The 23,092-nt window shown below is 39.9% G+C and overlaps 1 protein-coding gene across 1 annotated transcript in view; it reads right to left on the bottom strand.

The window, feature by feature from the left end:
• The window catches only part of OCA2 (OCA2 melanosomal transmembrane protein), a 182,074-nt gene that overhangs the window by 145,434 nt on the left and 13,548 nt on the right, over positions 1 to 23,092 (bottom strand). Inside the window, exons 2-5 of the mRNA XM_085321451.1 lie at positions 12,374 to 12,472; positions 11,585 to 11,773; positions 7,588 to 7,645; positions 5,909 to 5,981 (exon numbers count right to left, since the gene is read on the bottom strand). Of these exons, the coding sequence (XP_085177577.1) occupies positions 5,909 to 5,981; positions 7,588 to 7,645; positions 11,585 to 11,773; positions 12,374 to 12,472 (419 nt within the window). The remainder of the gene's footprint in view (positions 1 to 5,908; positions 5,982 to 7,587; positions 7,646 to 11,584; positions 11,774 to 12,373; positions 12,473 to 23,092) is intronic.

Here is a 23,092-nt window from a genome sequence, read left to right as displayed (position 1 = left end):
TGCCTCTACATATGGTCCCAGTCCTCACCTATCTACTTAGTAGCTTGAACACTGCCTGCAGGAAAAAATGCTTAGTACACTCCCAACAGAACTGACAAATATTAAAGATTTTTAAATGTGTTCCACAGTGAAAACTGACTGAGGAGTATCTGACAGTAGAGGACTACAGTAACAAAATAGAATAAATTCAAAGAGATTAGAGAAGTAGTTTCATTCATTCGATTACTTTATGCTCCCTGGGAGAAGAACCTATCTTTTCAGGGCATCCACAGAGTTGGAAAAAAATATATTAGATTCTGAGTATATTCTCTGCATCGCAGTCTCTTTTTTCTATATATATTTCTGGTTCAGGAACTGGGAAATATGAATTTTCAGTACCACTGATTGTTCTGGCATTATGATTACAAGCTTTCCTAGTGACCTTTTGTTACTCCATAATTAGCCCATTTGCACTGATCATTCAAACTCATGCAACTTCAGTTAGAAATTTGATAATAAGGTCAGCACATTTAGCCATCTTCCGTCTTCTTGGTCTATAGCCTCCCTCGTCACTGTCTATATATGGAATTGTTCTAAAAAGTTCCACTGAATTCAAATAAAATGAAAAAAAACCTTAGAATTTAAATTTTAATATATTAATAAAATTGCAATACATCTACTTTCTGAATTTGCATTATGAATTCTGGACTGAACATCATGAAATACCTCTGAGCTGCTGAGGAGGGAGGTAAGTCCCTGAAAATAGGCACTGACTGATCATCATGATATCTCACGTCATCTGATTTAGACTAACTAGGGTTGTCATCAGTGGCGCAGAGTCTAGTTGGAGGCCTGTGGATAGTGGAGTTCCCCAGGGCTCAGTACTGGGTCCCACCCTGTTCAATTTATTCATCAACGGCCTGGATGAAGGAACAGAGTGCCTCCTCAGCAAGTTTGCCAATGATACCAAGCTGGGAGCAGTGGCTGACACAGCTGAGGGCTGTGCTGCCATTTGGAGAGACCTGGACAGGCTGGAGAGTTGGGCAGAGAGGAACCTCCTGAGGCTCAACAAGGGCAAGTGCAGAGTCCTGCACCTAGGGAGAAATAACCCTAGGCACCAGTACAACTCGGGGCTGACCTGCTGGAGAGCAGCTCTGCAGAGAAGGACCTGGGAGTGCTGGCGGATGACAAGTTGACCAGGAGCCAGCAATGTGCCCTTGTGGCCAAGAAGGCCAATGGTCTCCTGCGGTACATTAGGAGGAGTGTAGCCAGCAGGTCGAGGAATGTGATCCTGCTCCTCTACTCAGCCCTGGGGAGGCCTCATCTCAAGTACTGTGTCCAGTTCTGGGCTCCTCAGGACAAGACAGACATGGAGCTACTGGAGAGAGTCCAGTGAAGGGCTGCAAAGATGATCAGAGGGCTGGAGCATCTGCTCTATGGGGAACAGCTGCGAGACCTGGGCCTGTTTAGCCTGGGGAAGAGAAGACTGAGGGGGGATCTTATCAATGTGTAGAAGTACCTGAAGGGAGGGTGTCAAGGGGATGGGGACAAACTCTTTTCAGTTGTCCCAGGTGAAAGGACAAGAGGCAATGGGCACAGGATGAACCACAGAAAGTTCCACCTGAACATGAGGGGGAATTTCTTCACTGTGAGAGTGACAGAGCACTGGAGCAGGTTGCCCAGAGAGGTTGTGGAGTCTCCTTCTCTGGAGATCTTCAAGGCCCACCTGGATGCAACCCTGTCTACCATGCTATAGGTGACCCTGCTTGAGTAGGGAGGTTGGACTAGATGATCTCCAGAGGTCCCTTCCAACCTTACCCATTCTGTCATTCTGTAACTGTAGACTCATTCAGCCTTGACTTGAGATGTTGTATTTTCATTAAATTTTGTTTTCTTGTGGTGTCACTTAAAGAACAAGTGATTAAGAAACCCTTTACATAGGTGCTGTGCAAATATATACTGAGCTAAATGTCAGTCCTCACCCCAAAAGGTTTATGATGAGATATCAAACAGATAAAGCAAATAAGCAGATCAGAACAGTAGAGATTTAAACATATATTTTAAAAATGCAAAATACTTGGCCAATCTGTGAGAAATTCACAATCCTCTCCCTAGTTATTATCAGGTTTGGGGTACAAGAGAGGCAAGTTTTGATGAGCAGTCTGAAAAAGGAAAATGAAATTGTTTCACCTGGACTGACTAAACTCTTCTTCAAATATAGGAGGAACTGGCACAGTGCAAAGACTTTTGAAAGGGAAGCAAACAAGAATGCTGCACTTGTCAGGGATAGGATAAAGTTGGAAATTCACAGGTCAGTGAGCTAGATGTGAGCCTATCACCTTAGAAATGTCCTGGAAGATGTTATACCTTTTCTTATGAAAAGCAAACATTTCTAGTATTGACAACTGCAGAAATAGGAATAATTATGTTAGAGGCAGTGTAAGAAAAGAAGGCACTCTATCAGGAAGACACGGGCACTTCTTTAAATGACAGTGCGCTAGTGCACAGTTTGATTGCATAATTCCTTATTAACATCCACGAATCCCCATTACTTTATAGTCTCAGAAAGCCTAGCTCTATTCCAAAGGCTAGTGCACAGTTCTGTTCCAGCTGACTCTTCCACACTGCTTGAGTAAAATTAAAAATTTTAGTTAAGTCAGGGCAGAAGTTATTAGAAACACAGTACAAGGAGAACAGGAACAAACAGCGTATTCAGCATTTCAGAATGTTCTTCAAAATTGAAAACTGAGAAGTGAGATATTCTTTCTGTGGTTATCTAGTTAATAGAGTGAGGTTACTTGAAGGTTTGAATGTCCAAACAGCTAGAGAAAATAATGTTTTAGAATAAGTACTTAGACTCTATATTTCTTCTACTATTTTTAAAATCTGCTTTCCAAAGGCAGATCATCTTATTAATTATTGATGCTTCCTACTTTACATACAGGCTCTCAGCAAAGATCTGAAAATGTTTCACAGATTTTCTCTAATAGGGTTATTGAATCTTGCTTCTTGCAACAGAGGTCCTCCAGTCAGACTCTAATATAAATCTAGTTCTCTCTGGTATTAGAGAACTGACTAGAACTTAAATCAGTAAATTGCAAGTGGTGGGAAAAAGGCACAAAATCACCACTTTGAAAATTGTATTAAGTCCATTGAATTTGGATTTGGTGCCAATAGGGAAACTAATATCAAAACACATCTTAGAAACTCAAAAAGCTTCTATTAATTCACAGAAGGCTACGAGCTGTTTCCAGAAATCATAGCCCACCCACCTTAGTGCTTCACTCCAGCTGTGTATCTAAGGGGATGGTCAAAGCAAAGGGAGATGCAAGTGGGCTTATAAACAAGAGATAGAAGATAACAGGAAGAAAAACAGCTGAAGTAAATCCAAAGAAGAGATAAAAGTAGAAAAGCACCAAACAGAACTATAGCAAATGGAAAAGAAGTGGAGAGACCCCCATATGGAAAGCAGGTTACCCCTACCCCAGCAGACACAACTCCCTCCCAGCAGTCAGCAAAAGAAAGACCTGCCTTCTAGCAAATCTTTAATCAAAGAGGCATGATAGGTGTGACAACCACAAATATCTAAGTGACACCAGGATGATGTAAAGGATGTGAAGCCAGAAATATTTCCAACTTTTTTTTTATTTTCAGATTTTTCTAGTGTATGCAGACATTGTGTGTATGAGACCACACAAATATAACACACACATCCACGTACATGGGTATTTATGAAAAGAAATAGAAATTGAAGGATTTTTTTTTAATAATTAAGTATACAGTAGTTAGCACCCATTCAGTACTTCTTAACAGCTTTTAGGCATGAGCAAGTGGTAAGGAATGTTCATTTGCATAATTTTAGCATTCCATGAGCTAAGTCATTTGTTTTCCACCCAGAGCCATCTGATATAATAACCCCTAAGGGTTTTGTGACAAGGACTACGGTAGTACACCTGCCAGTTTACCAAAAAATTGCTGTACACGTTCAGAGAGGAGCTCCTAATGTCCACCGAGAATACTGAGGTCTGTCAGCCAACAGAAATCACGTCTTTGACCTTGCTCTGTGAATAGCTAACATCATCCAAGCCTAGCCAAGAAGGTGAATACTTTCCTCAATATGTAACAAAGTGGAGGATAAGTGTGTGAGTTTACATCCACACAAATAAGGACTGGCAGCCACAGTGAGATGAGGTTCACAATTGCTCACGCCTTTTCCAAACCTCATTTAGAAATTCGGTCTTTCTCCTTGACCCATCTGCTTGAATTACCACATCACCTTGAAAATGAAGCATGGCTGTGCTGCATTGCTTACCTCTTACACCTTTTCTGACAGATCAGCGAACCCCAGCACAGGAGTGTAAGGACAGAATGTCCAGTTTTCCACACCTAATGCAAAAATTAAGAAGCTTCAGCTCCGGGTTTGTTGAGCAAGGAAATGGAAAGACATCATTCTAACTGTCTGACAGCTATTTGGCTAAAAGCATCCTGACATGATAGGTAAAAAGTGAAATATAGGAACATATGTTAGCACTCGTATCACAGTGTCACCAGTGCTTCTCTGGAATAAGCAAAAGGAATAACTGGTTACCAAGTCAATGTATACAATGACACGAACAACTCAAAATCTGAGGAAAGAGAGCAAATCCTCAAATTATGATATGACAATTGACTGAAACTTGAATGCAAAGACTTGCTGTCAATATATCCTGACTTGAAAGATTTGGCCATTACAGCCCTGATGCCATCCATGACCACATATATGTATATGTACGAACAGGAGCTTTCAACCACAGTTTCAAGGAGGACAAAAATATTGATGTGAACAGGATACTAGTGGGTATCTACAGTTGATGTTGCCACTGGTCCTACTACCTCTTCACTTGCTTTCCTCCGAAAAGCAATTTCAACATCTATTTACTATAAATGACCCTCAAGTTTTAATCTTTTCTTCCTCATTTACCCTACTAATACTGGTGTGATATTGTGCCATTATTGACAATAGTGAAAATGCTAGAAACCAAATCTATTTAAAATGGACTCTTCCTTCTCAAAGCTATGGGCCTGCCCAGCGAAATAGAAAAATTTAACACTTCAAAAAATAAATCCAGCTGTGCCTTCTCAAAATAAGCAAAAACGTAACAGATGCTTCCAAAATATGTCTATAACTGAATCACCTTCCAAGGCTAGTGGAGTAAGAACCAAAGAAACAGTAGCCTGATTAAATTATAAAAATGATGGGAACTAGAAATGTAATTTGTTTGCAAAAGTTTTTGTTTGTTTAATAATTGAATGAACACTGAATATCCCTCAAAGACTTCTCACTTCAGGTCTTCATTCACCTGCAGTGAACCATATTTATCTCTGTTTATTCTATTGCTTGTCCTCTTGCACAGTTCCTTGACAATCAGCAGGCTTAAATTCACTATTGAACAATTTATACCTGGAAAATTTATATGGGGATCTGCACTTTCATTGAAATATATCTATAGCTCCATAATCCAAACATATGACTGGGCTAAGCTGCTACAGAAACATATTTGTGAATCAGCTACTTTGATGCTTTTGAAGGAGCTCACTGGGTAACATCACAGTCCAAGCACACATGGTGTCCAGACTGGACCAGGGAGTATTTGCTGCAGCTGAGTGCACATCCTAACCACAATCCCAGCTATTTTCTGGGACTTGACTCAGCCGGTCTGCAATTTGTTTTTACATTCTTGGTACAGGGACTAGATGGAAAACACTAGCTCCCCCAGGCAGGTGGATTCATTCAGAATCACTGGAGGAGAACTGTGGCCTACATCAAAAGAGAAGTCTAAGTGCAGCCTGGGCTCTGAAGATATTAAATCCTTTCAGGGTATAAGATAGAGAGCAACCTTTCAACCAGTTTATCAATGAAACCTCAGTTCATTTTTAATGAGAAGGATACAGAAGCTTTCCAGAGGTGATACAGCCACCATCTGCCAGGGCACGTTTTGATCTGGATAAATGCCAAATAAAATCTAGGGCAAGGAAAAAAACAAACATGCCATATTAATACAAAAATTGAAAAATATCTATTTCAAAATTTTCAAATACTTCTGTTTCAAATATTTAAACAAAACTGTTTCAAACTGTATAATATATCATAAGTTTGTTTTCAGTATTTCCAAGTATGCTTCCCCACAGCTGAAAATCTGCCATGGGATATATGTGTCAAGGACAAGTAATGTTCATTCCCTAAATTTACTGCCAAAGTCATATAGTTGATTTATTTATTCAATTGCTTCTTAGAACAAACTTGCAATCTTAAGTATCTATCTGGAAAGCAACACTCCCATCTAAGGGAATACAGAAAGTCATTTTCTCATCCTCTGATACAGAAACTTTGCCAGCCAAAAATGTGTTCCTCACAGCATTTAAAAGGATGAATTCCAACCACCCGAAACGCTTTGCAAGTTTTGCAGGCAAAGGCTTTGTTGATTTCAAAGATTTCAGCGGCAGAGTGCTGCACTCCAGCAGCCTCGGTGGTGAGCTGCCTGCCTCCCGCCACGCTCTGTCTTTCACACAGTGGAGCGCTGTGATTGCTGGTGCACGCGTCCCAGCGCATTTCTTCTGACAGCTCCTCCGTTTCCCAGCATCTTCCAGCTGTGCCATTTATGTTGTTACTGCAGAGCAGTGATTGGAGAGGAGCCAGGAGAAGAGCCACTCTGTGTCTGCCTCTAGCTGCCTCCCAGCATTGCAAGATGGGCAAATTTAAAAGCCAATACGATGATGCTCGCATGCGGTGGCAGAGGTACAACAAAGACTAAGGACAGCCATAATGGGACAGGAGGAGGAGAGGAAAGAGGACTATGAAATGTTAGGAATGGGATAGGAAAACAAAAAGCATACCTGAAGTTTGTAGGCAGAAAGAGAGAATGTTTCTTGGAGAAATATGAGGGCAGCAAGAGGAAGAGGGAGGCATACTGACTGTAGAAAGGGGATGAACACTGCACAGGAGAAAGAAAGAATGAACTGAGAATGAGAGAGATTTTTTTAAAGACATGTTGGGGTCTTTGGTCTGCCAACAGGACACAGCTATACTCTCTTCTCCTTTCCTTTCGCTCCTTTTATTTCAGAGAGGCCCTGCCCTTCCTCAGTGGCTGCAAGCACTCATTCACAGGAATTACTCCGAGTTGCTGTATTTCAACAGCCACTCAGGAAAGCAGAGAGTCCATAAAACATTTTATATGGTTTATTTTCTTCCATGAGAAAATGGCCATTTAAATGGAGGAGATAAACATTTTGGCAGGGGGAAACCTATGAATGTTTCCCAGGTTTTAAGTAGTATCCGAGGACTCATCCTAAACTCGCTATGAAACTATTAATGACATGTAAACTTGAGTTTAAATTGCCTCCTCAAACTCAACACCCTACCCTACCACATTGTCCAAGGTGGTGAGTAGTACACCAAAGAGTGATCCAAGCATGTATAAGGCTCTACACATTATTTTCATTTTTTGCCATCTTGTCCCTATCCTTAAAACATTATTTTATTAGCTAAGACTAAATATCACACCTCATTCTGAAATACTTGCAAGGAATTTAATAGAAGGGGGGAAAAAAGCGGAAAAATCCAATACTTACAGAGCAGACAACTACAAAGATAAAAAGGCCTGAAACTTTTAGGAATTTTAGACAGCATCTGAAATGTAAGAAACATATATTTATTGAATTATTACTTTAAAAAAAAGTCTTTTTTGTTCTTTTAATGCTATTCCCTTCTGGGAACATCATGCTAAGCACTTATAGGTGTTTCTGTGTGGTCTGTTTCACAGTACAGCCACCACTATAGAGGGTCAGCAAAGGCTTGGGCTGTGTAGAGGGTGACTACAAGGGCCTCCTGCCCTCGCTCCGTTGCCAGTCTGGTCTCACGGCACAGGAAGGAGGACGTGCCTCTTGGGAAACCAGGGTGAATCTGGAGCTGGGACATGGAGCTGCTGGTCTCCTGCTGCCACTGGCTGCCTACAGAGCCACCCCACCGGCCAATGCCGCCATGGGGAGGAAGGACTGCAGACCTTTTCCACCATGGGGTGGAGGAACTAGTGTTACCAAAGCTCCAGGGAAGGAAATGGGGAATAAAGAGGGGCAGGAGTCAAAACCAATATCACAGCCACCACAGTGTTAGTCACAGCTAGTAACACCGGTGTTGCAGTTCCGCCAGCATCAGTCTGTGGCCCATCACGGGGAGCGTGCGCACAGTGAGTGCTCACACATACTCTAGGCCAGAGGGGCATTTCTGCAAGGACTGATCAGCAGGCAATTGTTCCAAAAAATCCCACAGTTAGCTTGAAAGCCCAGTTTCGCGTAGAGTACCAACATACACAGTCACAGGCCAGTTAGTTTGCAATTCCCTCTAAGGGGCCTACTTTCATAGTCCTTACAAATCCAAAACTGATTTGAACATCAGTGGAGTTTTCCTTACATAAAAGCTTAAAGATAGGACTCTTAACACATTTTACTTGTTGCGTAGAGGGAAATCATCATGAAATACTTCCTCAAAACTGGAGTTCTCAGATGCATCCTTAGAGGTGGCAAAGAGAGTTGGAAGACGGGAATAAACTTTAAGGATCTGCCAGTTTTGAAAGCTCCGCTTTAAAACAAATATACTTCATGAGCCTCGTTAGATAAACTGACAAGAACTAGATTTTTTTTTTTCCATAGCACATCTGTGTGCTTGAGGAAATTCCCACATCTAGCTATTCAGTGCAATCAAGTCTTCTGAAGTGTCAGAGCTTACTATTTACTGAGTTAAGTAAGAAAAAGTCTAAATTAAAATTTTAGATGTAGAAAACTTGTGTTCTTGAATAAGAAATTTAAGACTTATCAATTTTAAATTACCATTTTTGTGTCTCACCATAAAAGGCAACTCAATAAATTATTTTCATGTTACCCATCAGTATGTTACACAGATGTCTTGATTTAGACAATGACTTGCCCTTATTACATCTTTTTATTAATTGAAGCCATTGATGTTCTTTTTTCAGAAGTAAACATTTAAAAGTTGTATTGCTTTCCTGACAGAAGGACAAATGTAGGGTTTGATTTAAGCCTGATGATAGTAAGAAGAAAAATATTTCAAGTTACTAGGATAATTAGTTGAGAAGGGAATTGTGCAATAAATAGCTTTATTGACAGACAACTGTCAATAATATTAAGGTAGAACAATCTGAAGGGAGTCAAAAATATTTTTTAATCACAATGGAAATCAGTTCCTAAATCAAGTTCTTTGGTTGAAAACACTGTGTAATAGCTGGAGAGCCATTTTTGATAAATTTTGTTTTCTAAAAATTCCTTCTTCTCATTAGAGTTCTCCAAACAAGCAGAGAAAACAATAGTTAATTAAAATGTGAGGCCACAGTCAAACCAGGCACAAAGGGGCTATAACAGATTTAAATGGTAGAAACTCTATACAGGATTTGTACAGAATAAAAATCTAGAAAAGGCAGCAAAGAGGGCAAGCCAGTTAGGCAGGCTCTTCCAGAAACACCAGATAGCCGTGCTGTGACGAAAAGCAAGGCAGGGGTGGAGAGAAATATAATAAAGGTCTGAAAAGGGAGGAATCACCAAAAAAAAAGAAAAAAGAAAGAAAAAAAAAAAAAAAAGAAAGCCATTATCAGAACCTTGCAACTGATAACTTATTTTGGTATTGTGTGATTTATGGAAAAGACCTAATGTTAGCTCAGCCATATATTTTTCTCTCCCCTGCTTGTCTATTCTCTATGTCTTTACAATACAGTTCTATTTCATTATTTTTGAGAACATATTATTTTATGAATTACTAAAGCCCAGTCCACATAATATTAATGCATTTGATATTTTCTGTTTGCACTTCCAAATTATGATTTCAAATAATAATAGTAACAATTCTTATTATTATTGAAACAAGAAACAGCAATAACTTGATTTTAAGACAGCAGAAATCAAAAGGCATTAATTAAGCCTTTATAAATTCTTAAGCACTTATCTGTAAATAGAGATTCTTCTCAAGGAGCTGACAAAATATAACAAAAAAGCTTTTGGAGAAGGTTATTTTGTTAAATGCAGAATTTAGAAGGCTTTTTTCCTCCCGTCTGTTTGTTTTCATGGTATTTTGTATTAGGGAAGCAGTGCTTTTAACAGCTTATAGTACCGAAGTGATCAGCCTTTGACTTGCTCATGTTTTGCAATCTGTCTCTCTCTGCAGTTCTAATCTGGCACAGCGATGCAACTACAAACCCAGTGCCAAATTCTCTGATATATGCCTGCAGCACAATCTTATTTGACTTCAGTGGGAAATGCATGAAGTATAAATCTATGAAGGATTTCGCCCCCTGTTCTAAACCAAATGATTTTTAGTCTGATCTGCATGTGGTGTTAGGCAGCTTAGGTCCATTTATTATCCCCGTGGAGTTATGCTGATTTACAACAACTGAGGAGCTGGCCCCGTATGTACAACCAAAAATAAAGCTTTGAAAATAATTCACAGGAAGTTCTGCCAGAGAAATATTTTACTCTCCAGAACATAAACGTGTGCCATACTGGAGACAATCGATTCTACAGTCCTACTCGATGCCTTTGTTCCGTCAAATACCGGGGAAGGCTACTGAGAGTGTGAAGAAAGACTTCTGCCAAAGTTCTTCACATCAGCTCATATTGCACTAATTGCAGCCATTGAAATTATCCTGCTCCATTTATTCGGCAGGAGAGTGACACTCCGCACAATATAATGCGCACAATGAAAGAAGGAAAATAATTGTAAAGTGATGAGCTAAGACAACGTGCATATTGGGAAAAGATGCGTGGACATCTTGTTGAAAAGGATCCGCAGATCTACATAGAGATGCTAACATCTAGTGCAGGGCTCCAGGCAAATCTGCAGAGCTATCAGCAGAGGCCATGTCACAGTATGAAAAAGGGCTGAAACTCTGGAAGCAGCAGAGGGAACTAGTATCTGAGATTAAGGGGTTTGCTAGCTAAAATACAGGAGAAAATATCCTAAGAAAATTTGAACTTAAGTTTTTGATAAGTACATTGATATCTTTTCATACATTAACAGATTCAACCTCCTTCTCGACCAAGTGAGGTTGAAGTTTACCTTGAGATAGAGTGAAGTATACTAATGCATTAAAGATACATAATATCTGGTTATATTTTGCATTGTGTATGTTTAAAAAGCTACTATAATGACAAGAGAAAGACTGCATTATATACATAGAAGACTATATACTTGTTTTAATTATAATGAAATATATTATAAAAGAAACAAAATGCTAAAGAATAAAGCTGTGTTAGAGACCAAGATGTTTGCAAGGAATAAGTGCCAACAAACTTTAAAAGGGATATAAACAATATTTAATTTCAAATTTAGAATATATGCTAAGATTAACGCTTGTAAACACAAGGTACTATTGACCAGTAAGTAGAGTTTCAGTAGTTTCACCAGCTTATTTATACACTATCAATGGCAAGTTATGGCCTAAATATGGAGTGTTACTCTTTTCATTTGCAGACAACAAGCCTTTTTCTAGATATCTACACTTAAAATTTAATTAAGAAATAAAATAGAATCTATAGAGAGATAAATGAATGTTTGAATTCAGACCTCATCTTCGATAAATTGAACTTTATGTGGAGGTTGTCCAAGATTTCATATCTCTCAGAAGAAACAGATCTGGACAAACTGGTCATTCCACTTCCTAGTTGAAACTTTTGTTCAAATTCTGCAGAGCTGTTGTCCCATGAATCATCATCCGTGGTAAAATCTGGATTATGAAGAGCCAGGCACGGTAATCTGTCACACATTTGCAGTAAACATAATTAAAACAGCGGTTTATTTCATCGGATAACAGATGTAGCTGATCTTGCATGTGTTTAGCATCACTGTAATTGATTTTAATGGAAATATTCATGGAGAGAGATTTATTTAGTACAAATTGAGCTCCTCCTGGTGACACAGTTGGGTAGAGCAGGGAGCAAAAACAAAGAGCTCCTGATACTTAGGTGCACCTGGTAGAGCTAGTCCTCTGATGCACCAGGCAGACCTGCTTCAGGATTCAGCATGTGCAGCCCCTAAGGGACCTTTCCCACAGCTCTGCTGTGTTTTCCAGTGCAGCAAACACAACAGCACATGGAAGCAACGCGAACACACAACATGCAACTGCTAATCCTTAGCGCCCAGATCACCTCAGTCTCAGACCTTACATCTTTTCCTTCTCTATTTACAGCCCCTTTTTTCATTCAAGCTCCTCCAAAATCAGCCTCTGTTCACAACCCCTGCAGGTCACATTATTTCCCAACAGGCTTGGTGTCAGAATATAAGAGAAAATCATGCACAATTAAATAAAAGAGAGTTTAGGAAACAACTATTTAATGTAAAATTAAAGTAACTCACCCATTTTCCTCTGAAGAAACCTTCAGCAGAGGTGTCCTCTCTGTAAAACAAGTGCTTTTTGACTTTGGGCTGAATAATTTGGGAAAATTGAAGTGATATCTTTGGAGGGAAAAAAAATCAATTATTAGTATTACAATGTTTCTCTAAGATTCTAGGTAGTATTTTGCTAGTATCTAACTAGTTAAATAGTCTTAATAATGGTGTTCACATAATTTAAGGTTTCTGCTAAGTTTGAACTCCTTTATAGTCAAGGGGGACTTTACTAAACAAAATCAGAGAGATTTGCCTCATCCTATAATTGGAGTCTAAAATAGTCAATGAATTTACCTTTGAATGCCAGAGGAAGCATAGGCAATTAACTCACACTTCAATGCTTACAATTTCAGTATCTAAGGTTAAGGCAGACAATTGCACTGTAATATTAATACGGCAAAATTCTTAAGGTAAATAATTATATATTTTCATATAACTTTATATAAGTATATAGTATATGGTATGTAAGCCATCTCACCCTTTGTATTAGGGAAGAAAATTTTTATCTGAAATTAGTTTTCTCTTGGAAATTTCAGCAATATTACAAAAGTAGTATGGGGTAAACTGAAAAAAACACTTTGAAGAGCCAAGTAACGTCCTCCTTCCAATTCTAGTTAAGGAACTACTACCCATCTCAAGTACGGAATTGGGATTATGCATACAGAATATAATTAAACTTCTGGGAATTTAATATCCTGATGCTACTCGGTTAAAGTAACACTAAGACTTGGGTTTGGACTACCATGGATTATGACAACTACCACCTTTGTGGAAAATATCTTCCCCCTTCAGCCGCACTTAAGTCTGCAAATTCTTGCAGACCTTGCCCACAGAAGAACCTTGCCCCAAAATCCATGTCACTCTTAAACCAATAATTGTAGTTCACCGGATCTGAAGTTGAGAGCAGAAGCAACAAAAGGGCACCGCTGCCTGGGCATTACAGGTCAGCTTCCATCCCTACTGTCACACGCAGCTGCAAGTTCCTCATTCCTGAGGCACGAACCCTTCCAAACAGTTCCTATCAGGTCTCGGTCCCAGTGATTAACCAGACAATTAACTGATAGCAAGCTATGTTTTGCCATGTTGCAGTTTAGCATTGCTAAGAGTCTTTCCCGTAAAATATAGATTCCAAAGCTTAAGAAACAGCTGAAGAGAATCAATCTCAATCAAGGCGGTCTAGCTTTGGGACAAGTTTCTGGGAGAGAGAAACTCGCTGAGCATCTGTAAGATCTGGCTCTGCCGGAGATGTTTTCATTCATAACAACTGTTATTCAGACACACACACAAATGCATTTCATTCATAACTGAGGCCATCCATCACCAGAATGTCCCAAAGAGATGTGCTAGACATACAATCAATACACAGTTTGCTATTCCTGAAGGCGCTTAGATTTGATGGGCACATTTCCATCACATTCCATGGAAACCTTAAATGTCATTTGCTATTGCTAGAATAATAAAATCACAGGCTAACAAATAAATATTCAAGGCTGACAGGTAATAGAGTCTTTCAAATATAAGACAAGTCCAAGAAAAGGGTGTGTATATTTAACTTAATATCACGATGGAGAATAATCAAATTATTTGCAATGTGCAGAGATAAGCACGAACTCAGACTTTGTAAAATCAAAATCTTCAGTCACTGCTTCAGTTTTCCCGTTAGTAGTTATCCTCTGCTACCATTCAGAAGCCAAGCTAGGTGTGTGGCAATGAGTATGGTCATTTCAGCCTTGAGTGACCACATCTCTCATTCAAACTCTTTTGTAAGTAAGTAAGTGCTGTATTTGCAATCTCAGCAAAAGAGAATGAAGTGTTAGGGAAACTGAATTATCTGGTACCTCATGTCAGATGTTAGATTAGAATTCAGGTGCTAGATTGCACTGACACTTCGTCTGGGAAGAGATGATTGTTCAAAAGAGATGATTGAAGCTATTTCCCTTTTTGAAACAGGAGAAAATACCACTCACACTAGAAGTTTAAGCAGAGAAATCCTTATATTTTACAGCATGCACTAATCTAATCATATCATAGCCTTAGATATAAAAGATTACCTAGAGCTTTTACAAAAACAAATCTATAAGAAGGATAGTAAAAATAGTATGAGGATTTTAAGTGTAGGCTCATTGATATACTTCTGGCTAATCCTAGCAGGCCACTACATTTGAAAATTGCATCCAAAGATGATACATTCAACAAAAATTCTGATAGTGGGCAATGAATTTATACATTCAGAGATGAGGGGAGAGCAGTGGATGTTGTGTACCTCGACTTCAGTAAGGCTTTTGACACTGTCTCCCATAACATTCTCCTACATAAGCTCAGGAAGTGTGGGTTGAATGAGTGGACAGTGAGGTGAACAGAGAACTGGCTGAAAGGCAGAGCTCAGAGGGTCGTCATCAGTGGCGCAGAGTCTAGTTGGAGGCCTGTGGCTAGTGGAGTTCCCAAGGGCTCAGTACTGGGTCCCACCCTGTTCAATTTATTCATCAACAGCCTGGATGAAGAGACAGAGTGCCTCCTCAGCAAGTTTGCCAATGATACCAAGCTGGGAGCAGTGCCTGATACACCAGAGGGCTGTGCTGCCATTCAGAGAGACCTGGACAGGCTGGAGAGTTGGGCAGAGAGGAACCTCCTGAGGCTCAACAAGGGCGAGCGCAGAGTCCTGCACCTAGGGAGAAATAACCCCATGCACCAGTACAAGCTGGGGGCTGACCTGCTGGAGAGCAGCTCTGCAGAGAAGGACCTGGGAGTGCTGGTGGATGACAAGTTGACCAGGAGCCAGCAATGTGCCCTTGTGGCCAAGAAGGCCAATGGTCTCCTGGGGTGCATTAGGAAGGGTGTAGCCAGCAGGTCGAGGAATGTGATCCTGCCCCTCTACTCAGCCCTGGAGAGGCCTCATCTCGAGTACTGTGTGTAGTTCTGGGCTCCTCAGGACAAGACAGCCATGGAGCTGCTGGGGAGAGTCCAGCGTAGGGCTATGAGGATGATTGGAGGGCTGGAGCATCTGCCCTAGGAGGAACGTCTGTGAGAGCTGGGCCTGTTTAGCCTGGGGAAGAGAAGACTGAGGGGGGATCTTATTAATGTGTACAAGTACCTGAAGGGAGGGTGTCAAGGGGACGGGGACAAACTCTTTTCAGTTGTCCCAGGTGACAGGACAAGAGGCAATGGGCACAGGATGAACCACAGGAAGTTCCCCCTGACCGTGAGGGGGAATTTCTTCACTGTGAGAGTGATGGAGCACTGGAGCAGGTTGCCCAGAGAGGTTGTGGAGTCTCCTTCTCCGGAGATCTTCAAGGTCCACCTGGATGCAACCCTGTCTACCCCTGCTTGAGCAGAGGGGTTGGACTAGATGATCTCCAGAGGTCCCTTCCAACCTTACCCATTCTGCGATTCTGTGAAATGAAGACCAATGAGCTGTTTTTGCTGTTAAACAAAATAGTGCCACTTGCTGCACAGAAAAGTTTCCAAAAAGTATACAGTATGTATTGCACTGATCTCACCTTGCATTGCACATGCCATTAACCCTTCTGGGCTTACATTTCTGCTTGCATGGCCGCTCTTAGGGCATGTGCAAAATCTAAGATTAGTAATCAGAAATATTTCCACAAAAAAATCCATTCTCTTCTTCTAATTAACAGTTATCAAGGCTACTTTGATTTAAATAAATATGTATGTAAACTAACAATTCTGTTTCTATTAAAAAGTAAATAAATGAACACAGACAATACAAGATGCTGGCAGGATTAGCAGGCAGTAGCAGTCTCCTGCTGCAGGTACTGGAGGGCAACAACTACCTAAAGCCCAGAACTTCTCACAATTTCTTCTCCAATAATCTGAAAGGTGCAGTGAACCTTCTACTTTTGTACTACCGCTGAAAACAATGAAGATGTGTTCAAGTGTAAGTCCCAAAACGCAAATTATTCTAACATATAATGAAGTCGGTCCCATTCTCTTCTGAACGAGGCCATTCTGCTCTAGGCAGTGACCGCTTCCGCTACCAGTAAAAGGCCAGGCACAGTTCACTGTTGGGGCCACGCTGCCTCCTCCGGCACGGATGACTGGCTGGCACATGCATGGCACCCTGTAGGCCACTCCAATGGCACCAACGAGCTTAGCCAAGGAAATGCAAGAAGCACACGATGCAGCACCAGAGCAAATTTGGACAATCCCTAATCTCAGGTGTGAGCCAGTGCTTGCCTTTGAGGGGAGAGCAGGGCAGACACCCCTCATACCACTTCTCTCACATGGAAGAAGAAAAGCAGGGGACTGAGCAGCAGCTTATTGTGTCTCTGTGTGAAGACTTGCTTGGTAGCCACATGCAAATTTGTAAAAATTAGTTTTGAAACTGTTTTGGGCTGAGCAACTAACTTTTGACTACTCAGCTGAATTATGGATACTTGCTCAAAATTGGCAGCTTGAGCAGAAACACTTGAGTGTACACACTTTCAGTTGCACTAAAGATAGACCAGAGTTGATGTATTCTCCTCCACATTCCAGAGCACAAAGTCTTCATCACTAGTGTAAATGAGTGACCAATATGCTGAAGGATAGCAGCAAATGCAACCAAAAAGAGACAATAAAGACATTGAGAAAGGTGTCTAAAGGGACTTAACTCTAAGTGACAAATCCAGGAGGTTGATGTCTTTAAACATCCTTGCTTTCCTTTGCAGATTTGTTATCCCCACTTACTTGGTATCAGTCTTGCCACCTTTAAATGGGACTATAGAATTTCACCATTTGCCAAGAATAGCCAATTCAGTAAAATTGGAAAAGGTCTTCAGATACAGTGAAAACCATTAGTACATAACAACATCAATTTGCAGACAGTAGGAACACATGGACAAGAATAAGCAGCAGGAAACAGCCAGGCTTGACAAAACAAGAGTAATTAGAGGAAAAAGTAGAAGAGCCTCAGCTCCTCAGTGATGTGATTACTCTAATTGGAGAATGACAGTAATATAAACAATAAAGCTAATTAGAGTATAAAAGAACTTGACAGCAGAAAGCTCAAAAAAAGTTGAAAAAAATATGAAAGAATAGCACAGATTATGCAAATGAAAATGATCCCTGAATGGAGAGCCTAACACAAGTGTATTTGTGCCTCTACTTCTACAGAGGCACTATCCCAGGATTTGGTCATCCACTCCATTAAAAGATAAGACAAATTTCTGCAAATGAAATCCAGGAAGGCCAAAAGACTCTCCGGCATTAGAGAAGGAAGTGTGCAGTGGTCAAAAAACTATCATCAATGTCATTCTAGTTACTCCTCAGGCCTGCAACTAACTGACAATTATGCCAGTACCCAGGTAATCCTTCCTGAAAAAGAAACCACTGTGATATATTTCAAAACCTGGAATCAGTACACATGCTGAATGTTACTTATCTTCATGACCAGGAAAGCTTGAAACTTAGCATATCTGCATGCTAGAATGGAGTGTGATCTATGTCTACTGAGCAATTTAGCAACCTCACCAAGGAACTAATCACCAAGTTCAAGTAGTCATGAGTCAAGTAGTTATGGTTAAACACACTTTTAGGGTCAGAAGACTAGTCTGAATTTGCACTAAGTGCATATGAGGAGTTGGTAAGCTGGACACCAACAGTTTCCACTGTTTTTCTCTTGTTCAGAGTTAAAAATCATTAGCATTTTATACATAAAATATTAAAAGAGGCAAAAATTCTTGCATTTTTATATGTATACTTTTGTATGTAGGAATACATATAGATTACACAAAAAATTAACCTTCCTATTTCACTTTCATTAAAAAAAAGTGATGGGAGAAAATTAAAAATAATTAACACATCTGTAGAAACACTTTCTGAGTTGCAATTACAATCAATGAAAAAGCAACTAAACAGTCAAAAGCTATAGAAAAAAGTGCTTGACAACGACTTCTTCAATGACTTGCAAAGCACCACTTATGTGGAAAGATCCATGTTGCATTGATGTTAGAAAAAGAGAAGTATGGCCTGCTTCCTGCACAACCTCAGCTCTGGTCACATTCATTGACACATTTGGTACATCTGGGCCTGTTTTCCTAACTAAGAGAAAACTTTTAAACAGAAGATTGTGTCTTAACCACTTGGCTACTGCTGTGAAAGTAGTTTATACAGATTTTGACTCTCTCCATAGAAGTATAGATTTGTTCTGAGGAATTATGTGATTTTTGAGCTGGTTACTTGAAAGTCGTATTTTCCTATCATCAATTTTTCAAGCAATTACAATTTCTGACTGTTTCCATAGTAACCCAGAAGATCAACCAGCATCATAGGAGAGCTGTCAACCTCAAAGACAATACAGCAGGTTCTGCCAAGTCATAAAGGTGTCAACAGATGAAACTCCAGCTCTCTGACCAGTTGGAGAAGGAGCCCATCCACAACATCTAAAAATATAAGGGTCTAAATGCAAGTTCAGGGCATCTAGGCAGAAGCTCCCACAATCTATGGATGTGCTGCAGCTCCTAGGCATGAACAATGTTCAGGTGTTTTTTGGTGGTGCTTGTACTTCTTCTGTACAGCTGTACAACAGAAACAGGACCTTCAACCTGCAAAACTCACTTATACAATTTAAGGAGAAATAGGTTTCCTCTGCCCTCCTTGCCATATGGAGAGTATGAGGAGAGCAGGAGGGAAAGGGAAGGGGTGTGAGAAACTCCAGCTGTTCCCACTGTCGGGCTGGCAATTCCTCAAACATTACTCAGTGTAGGTGTCTGAAGAGCACTGCAGGTTCCACCTGCAACAAGCCAGTCTAATCATGTCACACAATGCATTAAGTTTTCACTCCCTATAATAAAAAGCATACATTTTAAACATCAGTTAATATAATGCTTCATCTGCCATATGCTAAGTTGTGCATGCAAGTATCAGTAAACGAGCCATTTCTATGACAACCGAAAGCAATAATTCTCACTTCTACCAGAAAGGAGTTGGTCATAATTGAAGATGTGAATATGCAAGCATACATATTGTGCAAGAATATCAACAATTTTGAACATAACTTATTGAAAATTTCACTATATAAAACATTAAAAGCAGAATCTCTTCAGGAAAAAAGGGGTTAGTATGTTTCCTTGAATCAGTAAAATCCTTACTGACTCAATTCTTGAGTCAGTAAAATCATTATAAATGTGAGGTTGCCCCTGAATTAAAGTCCAAGAATACAACAGGGATTATATATCCAAGGGATTATAACAAGGTCAGTAAAATTTTAGGGAAAGTTTCCTAGAGGAGAAGACCTGTGTTAGAATATCAGAGAATTAATTAATCATGCAGGAATCTGGTAGTAATTGTAGGACTTTAATTTATGGGGTTTACATTATTATTTAGCCTTATTTAGGAAATATCAGCTTCCCTGAACAGACAACATTTATCCTCACACTACCTCACATGTACTGAACTAATTGCTATTATCATAATTGTAAATAAGCATGTGTTAAAATTAATTTGAAAAGCAGAGAGGTTTTTATTAGGAAAAAAAGCAACCAAACAACAGCAAAAAACACAGCAGTATTAGACTGTATCTTAAAATATATTCCTCCACCCAGATTTGCTACTTGTCAATATCTAATGATATCCACTTAGGGACAATGTTTATATAGTGCAAACTGAGCATTCAACTTTTAAACATTTAAAAAGCAATCTTGTACTGTATACTAAGCCGCTGCATGCATACGTCTATGAACATTATGATCTGTATCTCCCCACACACAGACACAACGCTCTGTCATGATTGTAGCGCATTACGGGAACTTTTAAGACTACCCATCACAAATAAAGTATGGTCAACTGATACACTAAGAGTCACAGGAAGGATCAAAGTCTCTGGCGCTCTTATCTCTAAACAGGCTCCAGACGTTTTCTGATGACTGCTTTACATAGTTTCAACTAAATCAGTACATAACCCCTTGACCCTTTAAAAGCATGCACCATTAAGATGTCAGAAAAATTTATTAATGAAAGCATTACTTAATATAGACTTCTTTTCTCTTTGATTTTCCTAATTTTCTTTTAGACAGGACTGTATAGGATTCCCCAGAGGATTGCAGCACTGGCACTACTTGACAGCAAGACACTAGACCAGGCACAGCCAACTGGCAGGACTCATGTTGAGAAGTACCTTGTCACAGCCAAGTCCCCAGGCAAATTAAGAACATGCATAAGAAAGATGTAGTGAAAGTGTGCTCAGCCTGTCCAAGATGAAAATGGGCCCTTAGATGGGTCCTACATAACGTACTTGCTTCATTCATTCCTTCAAGCATATGGATGAGCTGCTGGATCTGGGGTGGGGGAGAACATGTCCCGAAAGAGGATGTGCTAGTAGTCTCACCTCCTTTATTTGTTCCGTATTCTACTATCCAAAAAATTAGGGCACTTTTCAGTTTAGAAACAGCTAAGCAAATAGAACACCTCCCCTTTTTCTTTTTTTAATCAAATCAGGCTTTATAGCGTTATCCTACTTCACCAAAAAAATTAAATTTTCAGATACCTCCAGGACTTCAGGAGCTTCTCTTCTCCCAGATTCTTTGCCTGCCTCTGTCAGGGGATGTCTCCATCAAGACATCAGGATGTGATTAACTTAAAGAGACCAACACCTCTCCTGACTGAGTGAAGCTAAAAGAAGCTGCTCAGAAGCTGCTCTAGCACAGTGTAAGAAGACTAAGCTTTTCCACACTTCCTCTGCCCCAGTACCAGGCCACCACAAGGGCTGGGGTTCCCAAGGGAGAGAGCGGGGAGCTGAGCGAGTAACCACCCTTTGAAGGACTGAGAAGATGTACTAAGAAGGCACAGCTGTTATTCCCTCCTCTATATTTTCTGCTTCAGCAAAGAAAAATGGGCTCTCTGCAGAGAGCCTGAAAGTGAAAACACATTTCAGGAGCAGGCGTTGCCAACACAGTTTAGCTGTTGGTGACTGCCAACAAGCTGCAAGTTTGAAGTAGGCTGTCATGTTGAGAGTGGTCCAAATTCCCCAAACCCCGGTTCTCTATGGATCACACAGACGACAACCTGCTACGAGATATTATTCTCAAATGCTGCAGGACATATTGAAAAATGAATCTGCTATATGAAGGTAATTTACTGGCAACATTTTGAGCACGGCTGCGCTTGTAATACCGTAGCATATTCTGCAAGCATGGCCAGCATTTCTTTTTGTTATTCACTACCAGCTTTTAGTTTAACCAGCTCTGATGCTAACTCAAATTTATGATCAATTGGAGATGAGGGAGTTCTAAGTCTGGCAGGCAATTCAAAGAATCTCAAAAGTTAAGGAAGTGGTCACAATTTTTGTTTTAAAACCTTCCTCCTCCCCCTCCCCCCTTACGGAGGCAGATTTGTGGCACTGGGGTGATGGTAACAGGAACAGAAGGACAGCTCTGAGAAACAACTGGACATTGAGACCACCTTGGCACAATGCTATTCATAACCCATGTAGTGATACGACGTACTCCCAAAGACTTTGGGGAACATACGTTAAAGTATGAAGAGTCACTATCAGACTGGTTGAATTTACAGATGATCAGAAAGGAAATGCTATTAGAAGAAGACCATTGGGCACTTCCCAGATGAGGAAATACTTTCCTACAGAATGCTGTGACAGAATTACTTTGACAAATTTTTCCTTAATCTAAGTAATGTACTGACAAGCTGCCACATGTAATTATGCTTCTGGCCTTGCATACTCATATAATTTTGTTTCATATGCCACTCACCCCAGCTTTGGAGACTAAAAAGAGTAATTAGGGAGCTATACTTGATGATGAAATCATAAAGAAACTATTTTTCTTTCTTTCTTTTCTGTTCCATATGTTTCATTTCAAGAATTTGGAAAGAATATTTTTCATACCTGTAACCTTTAGAGAAAAATAGTAACTTTTTCACTAAAAACAGAGTGCCTTCATTGCTTAAAATCAAAAAAAAAAAGAAAAAGTCAGACAGCTGACAGTTGTACAAAAAAAAATGCATTAAGAATGTGAAAAACGTGTGACTGGCTTCTGTGCCTGGAGAGGGTGGAAGGCTCAGGGGGAGATGAAGGCAAGCAGAAGGCGACAGTGTGGCTTAAAAGGTTCAAGTTCCTACCAAATCAAGCTTTTTTAAAAAATATATGCTGGATCCTAACCGTTGTAAGCTTTCTGAGACTTATATTTTGTCCTTTGGTCAAGACAAAATGAAATGCACATCTATGGTACCTTAAAATTGAACAAGGAGAGCTCAAGAACTCAGTCTCACATTTGGTAAAAAATTGGATTCTCAGAAGTTATTATAACTCATTTGGCCATTTTGTAGATTCTGATCACAGCAGATTGCTCAGGACCCAGCATAAGATCTTAGAATTATCTCCAAAGCTAGGGCTTGAGACACAGTACTCAGAATAGGCAGAGAAGAAACAACAGTTAAAATTTAAGATTAAGAAATCATTTAGAGGGGGACACAGCTATAATATACTGAAATAACAGTATTAAGCTGATAAAATAATGGGTATTTTCTCACTATAATGGAAGTCCTTCCATTATATTTAATCTTTTAACACTTTTTAGTTATAATGGAAGTATTTCCTTTTCAGCCTCTGGCTGAGCGTAAGTCATTAAAGAAGCTATTCATGTAACTTTTCCATCTAAAACTCTGGCCTAGGATAGCTAAAACCCCTGGAGATGGAGAGAGCTCTCCACATCATATTCAATCCTCCCCATCCCT

This window comes from Rhea americana, unplaced genomic scaffold (assembly GCF_003343005.1).
Source record: "Rhea americana isolate MKP2758 unplaced genomic scaffold, rheAme1 scaffold_7, whole genome shotgun sequence".
Lineage (NCBI taxonomy): Eukaryota > Metazoa > Chordata > Aves > Rheiformes > Rheidae > Rhea > Rhea americana.
This window is presented reverse-complemented; position numbering and strand designations above follow the sequence as displayed.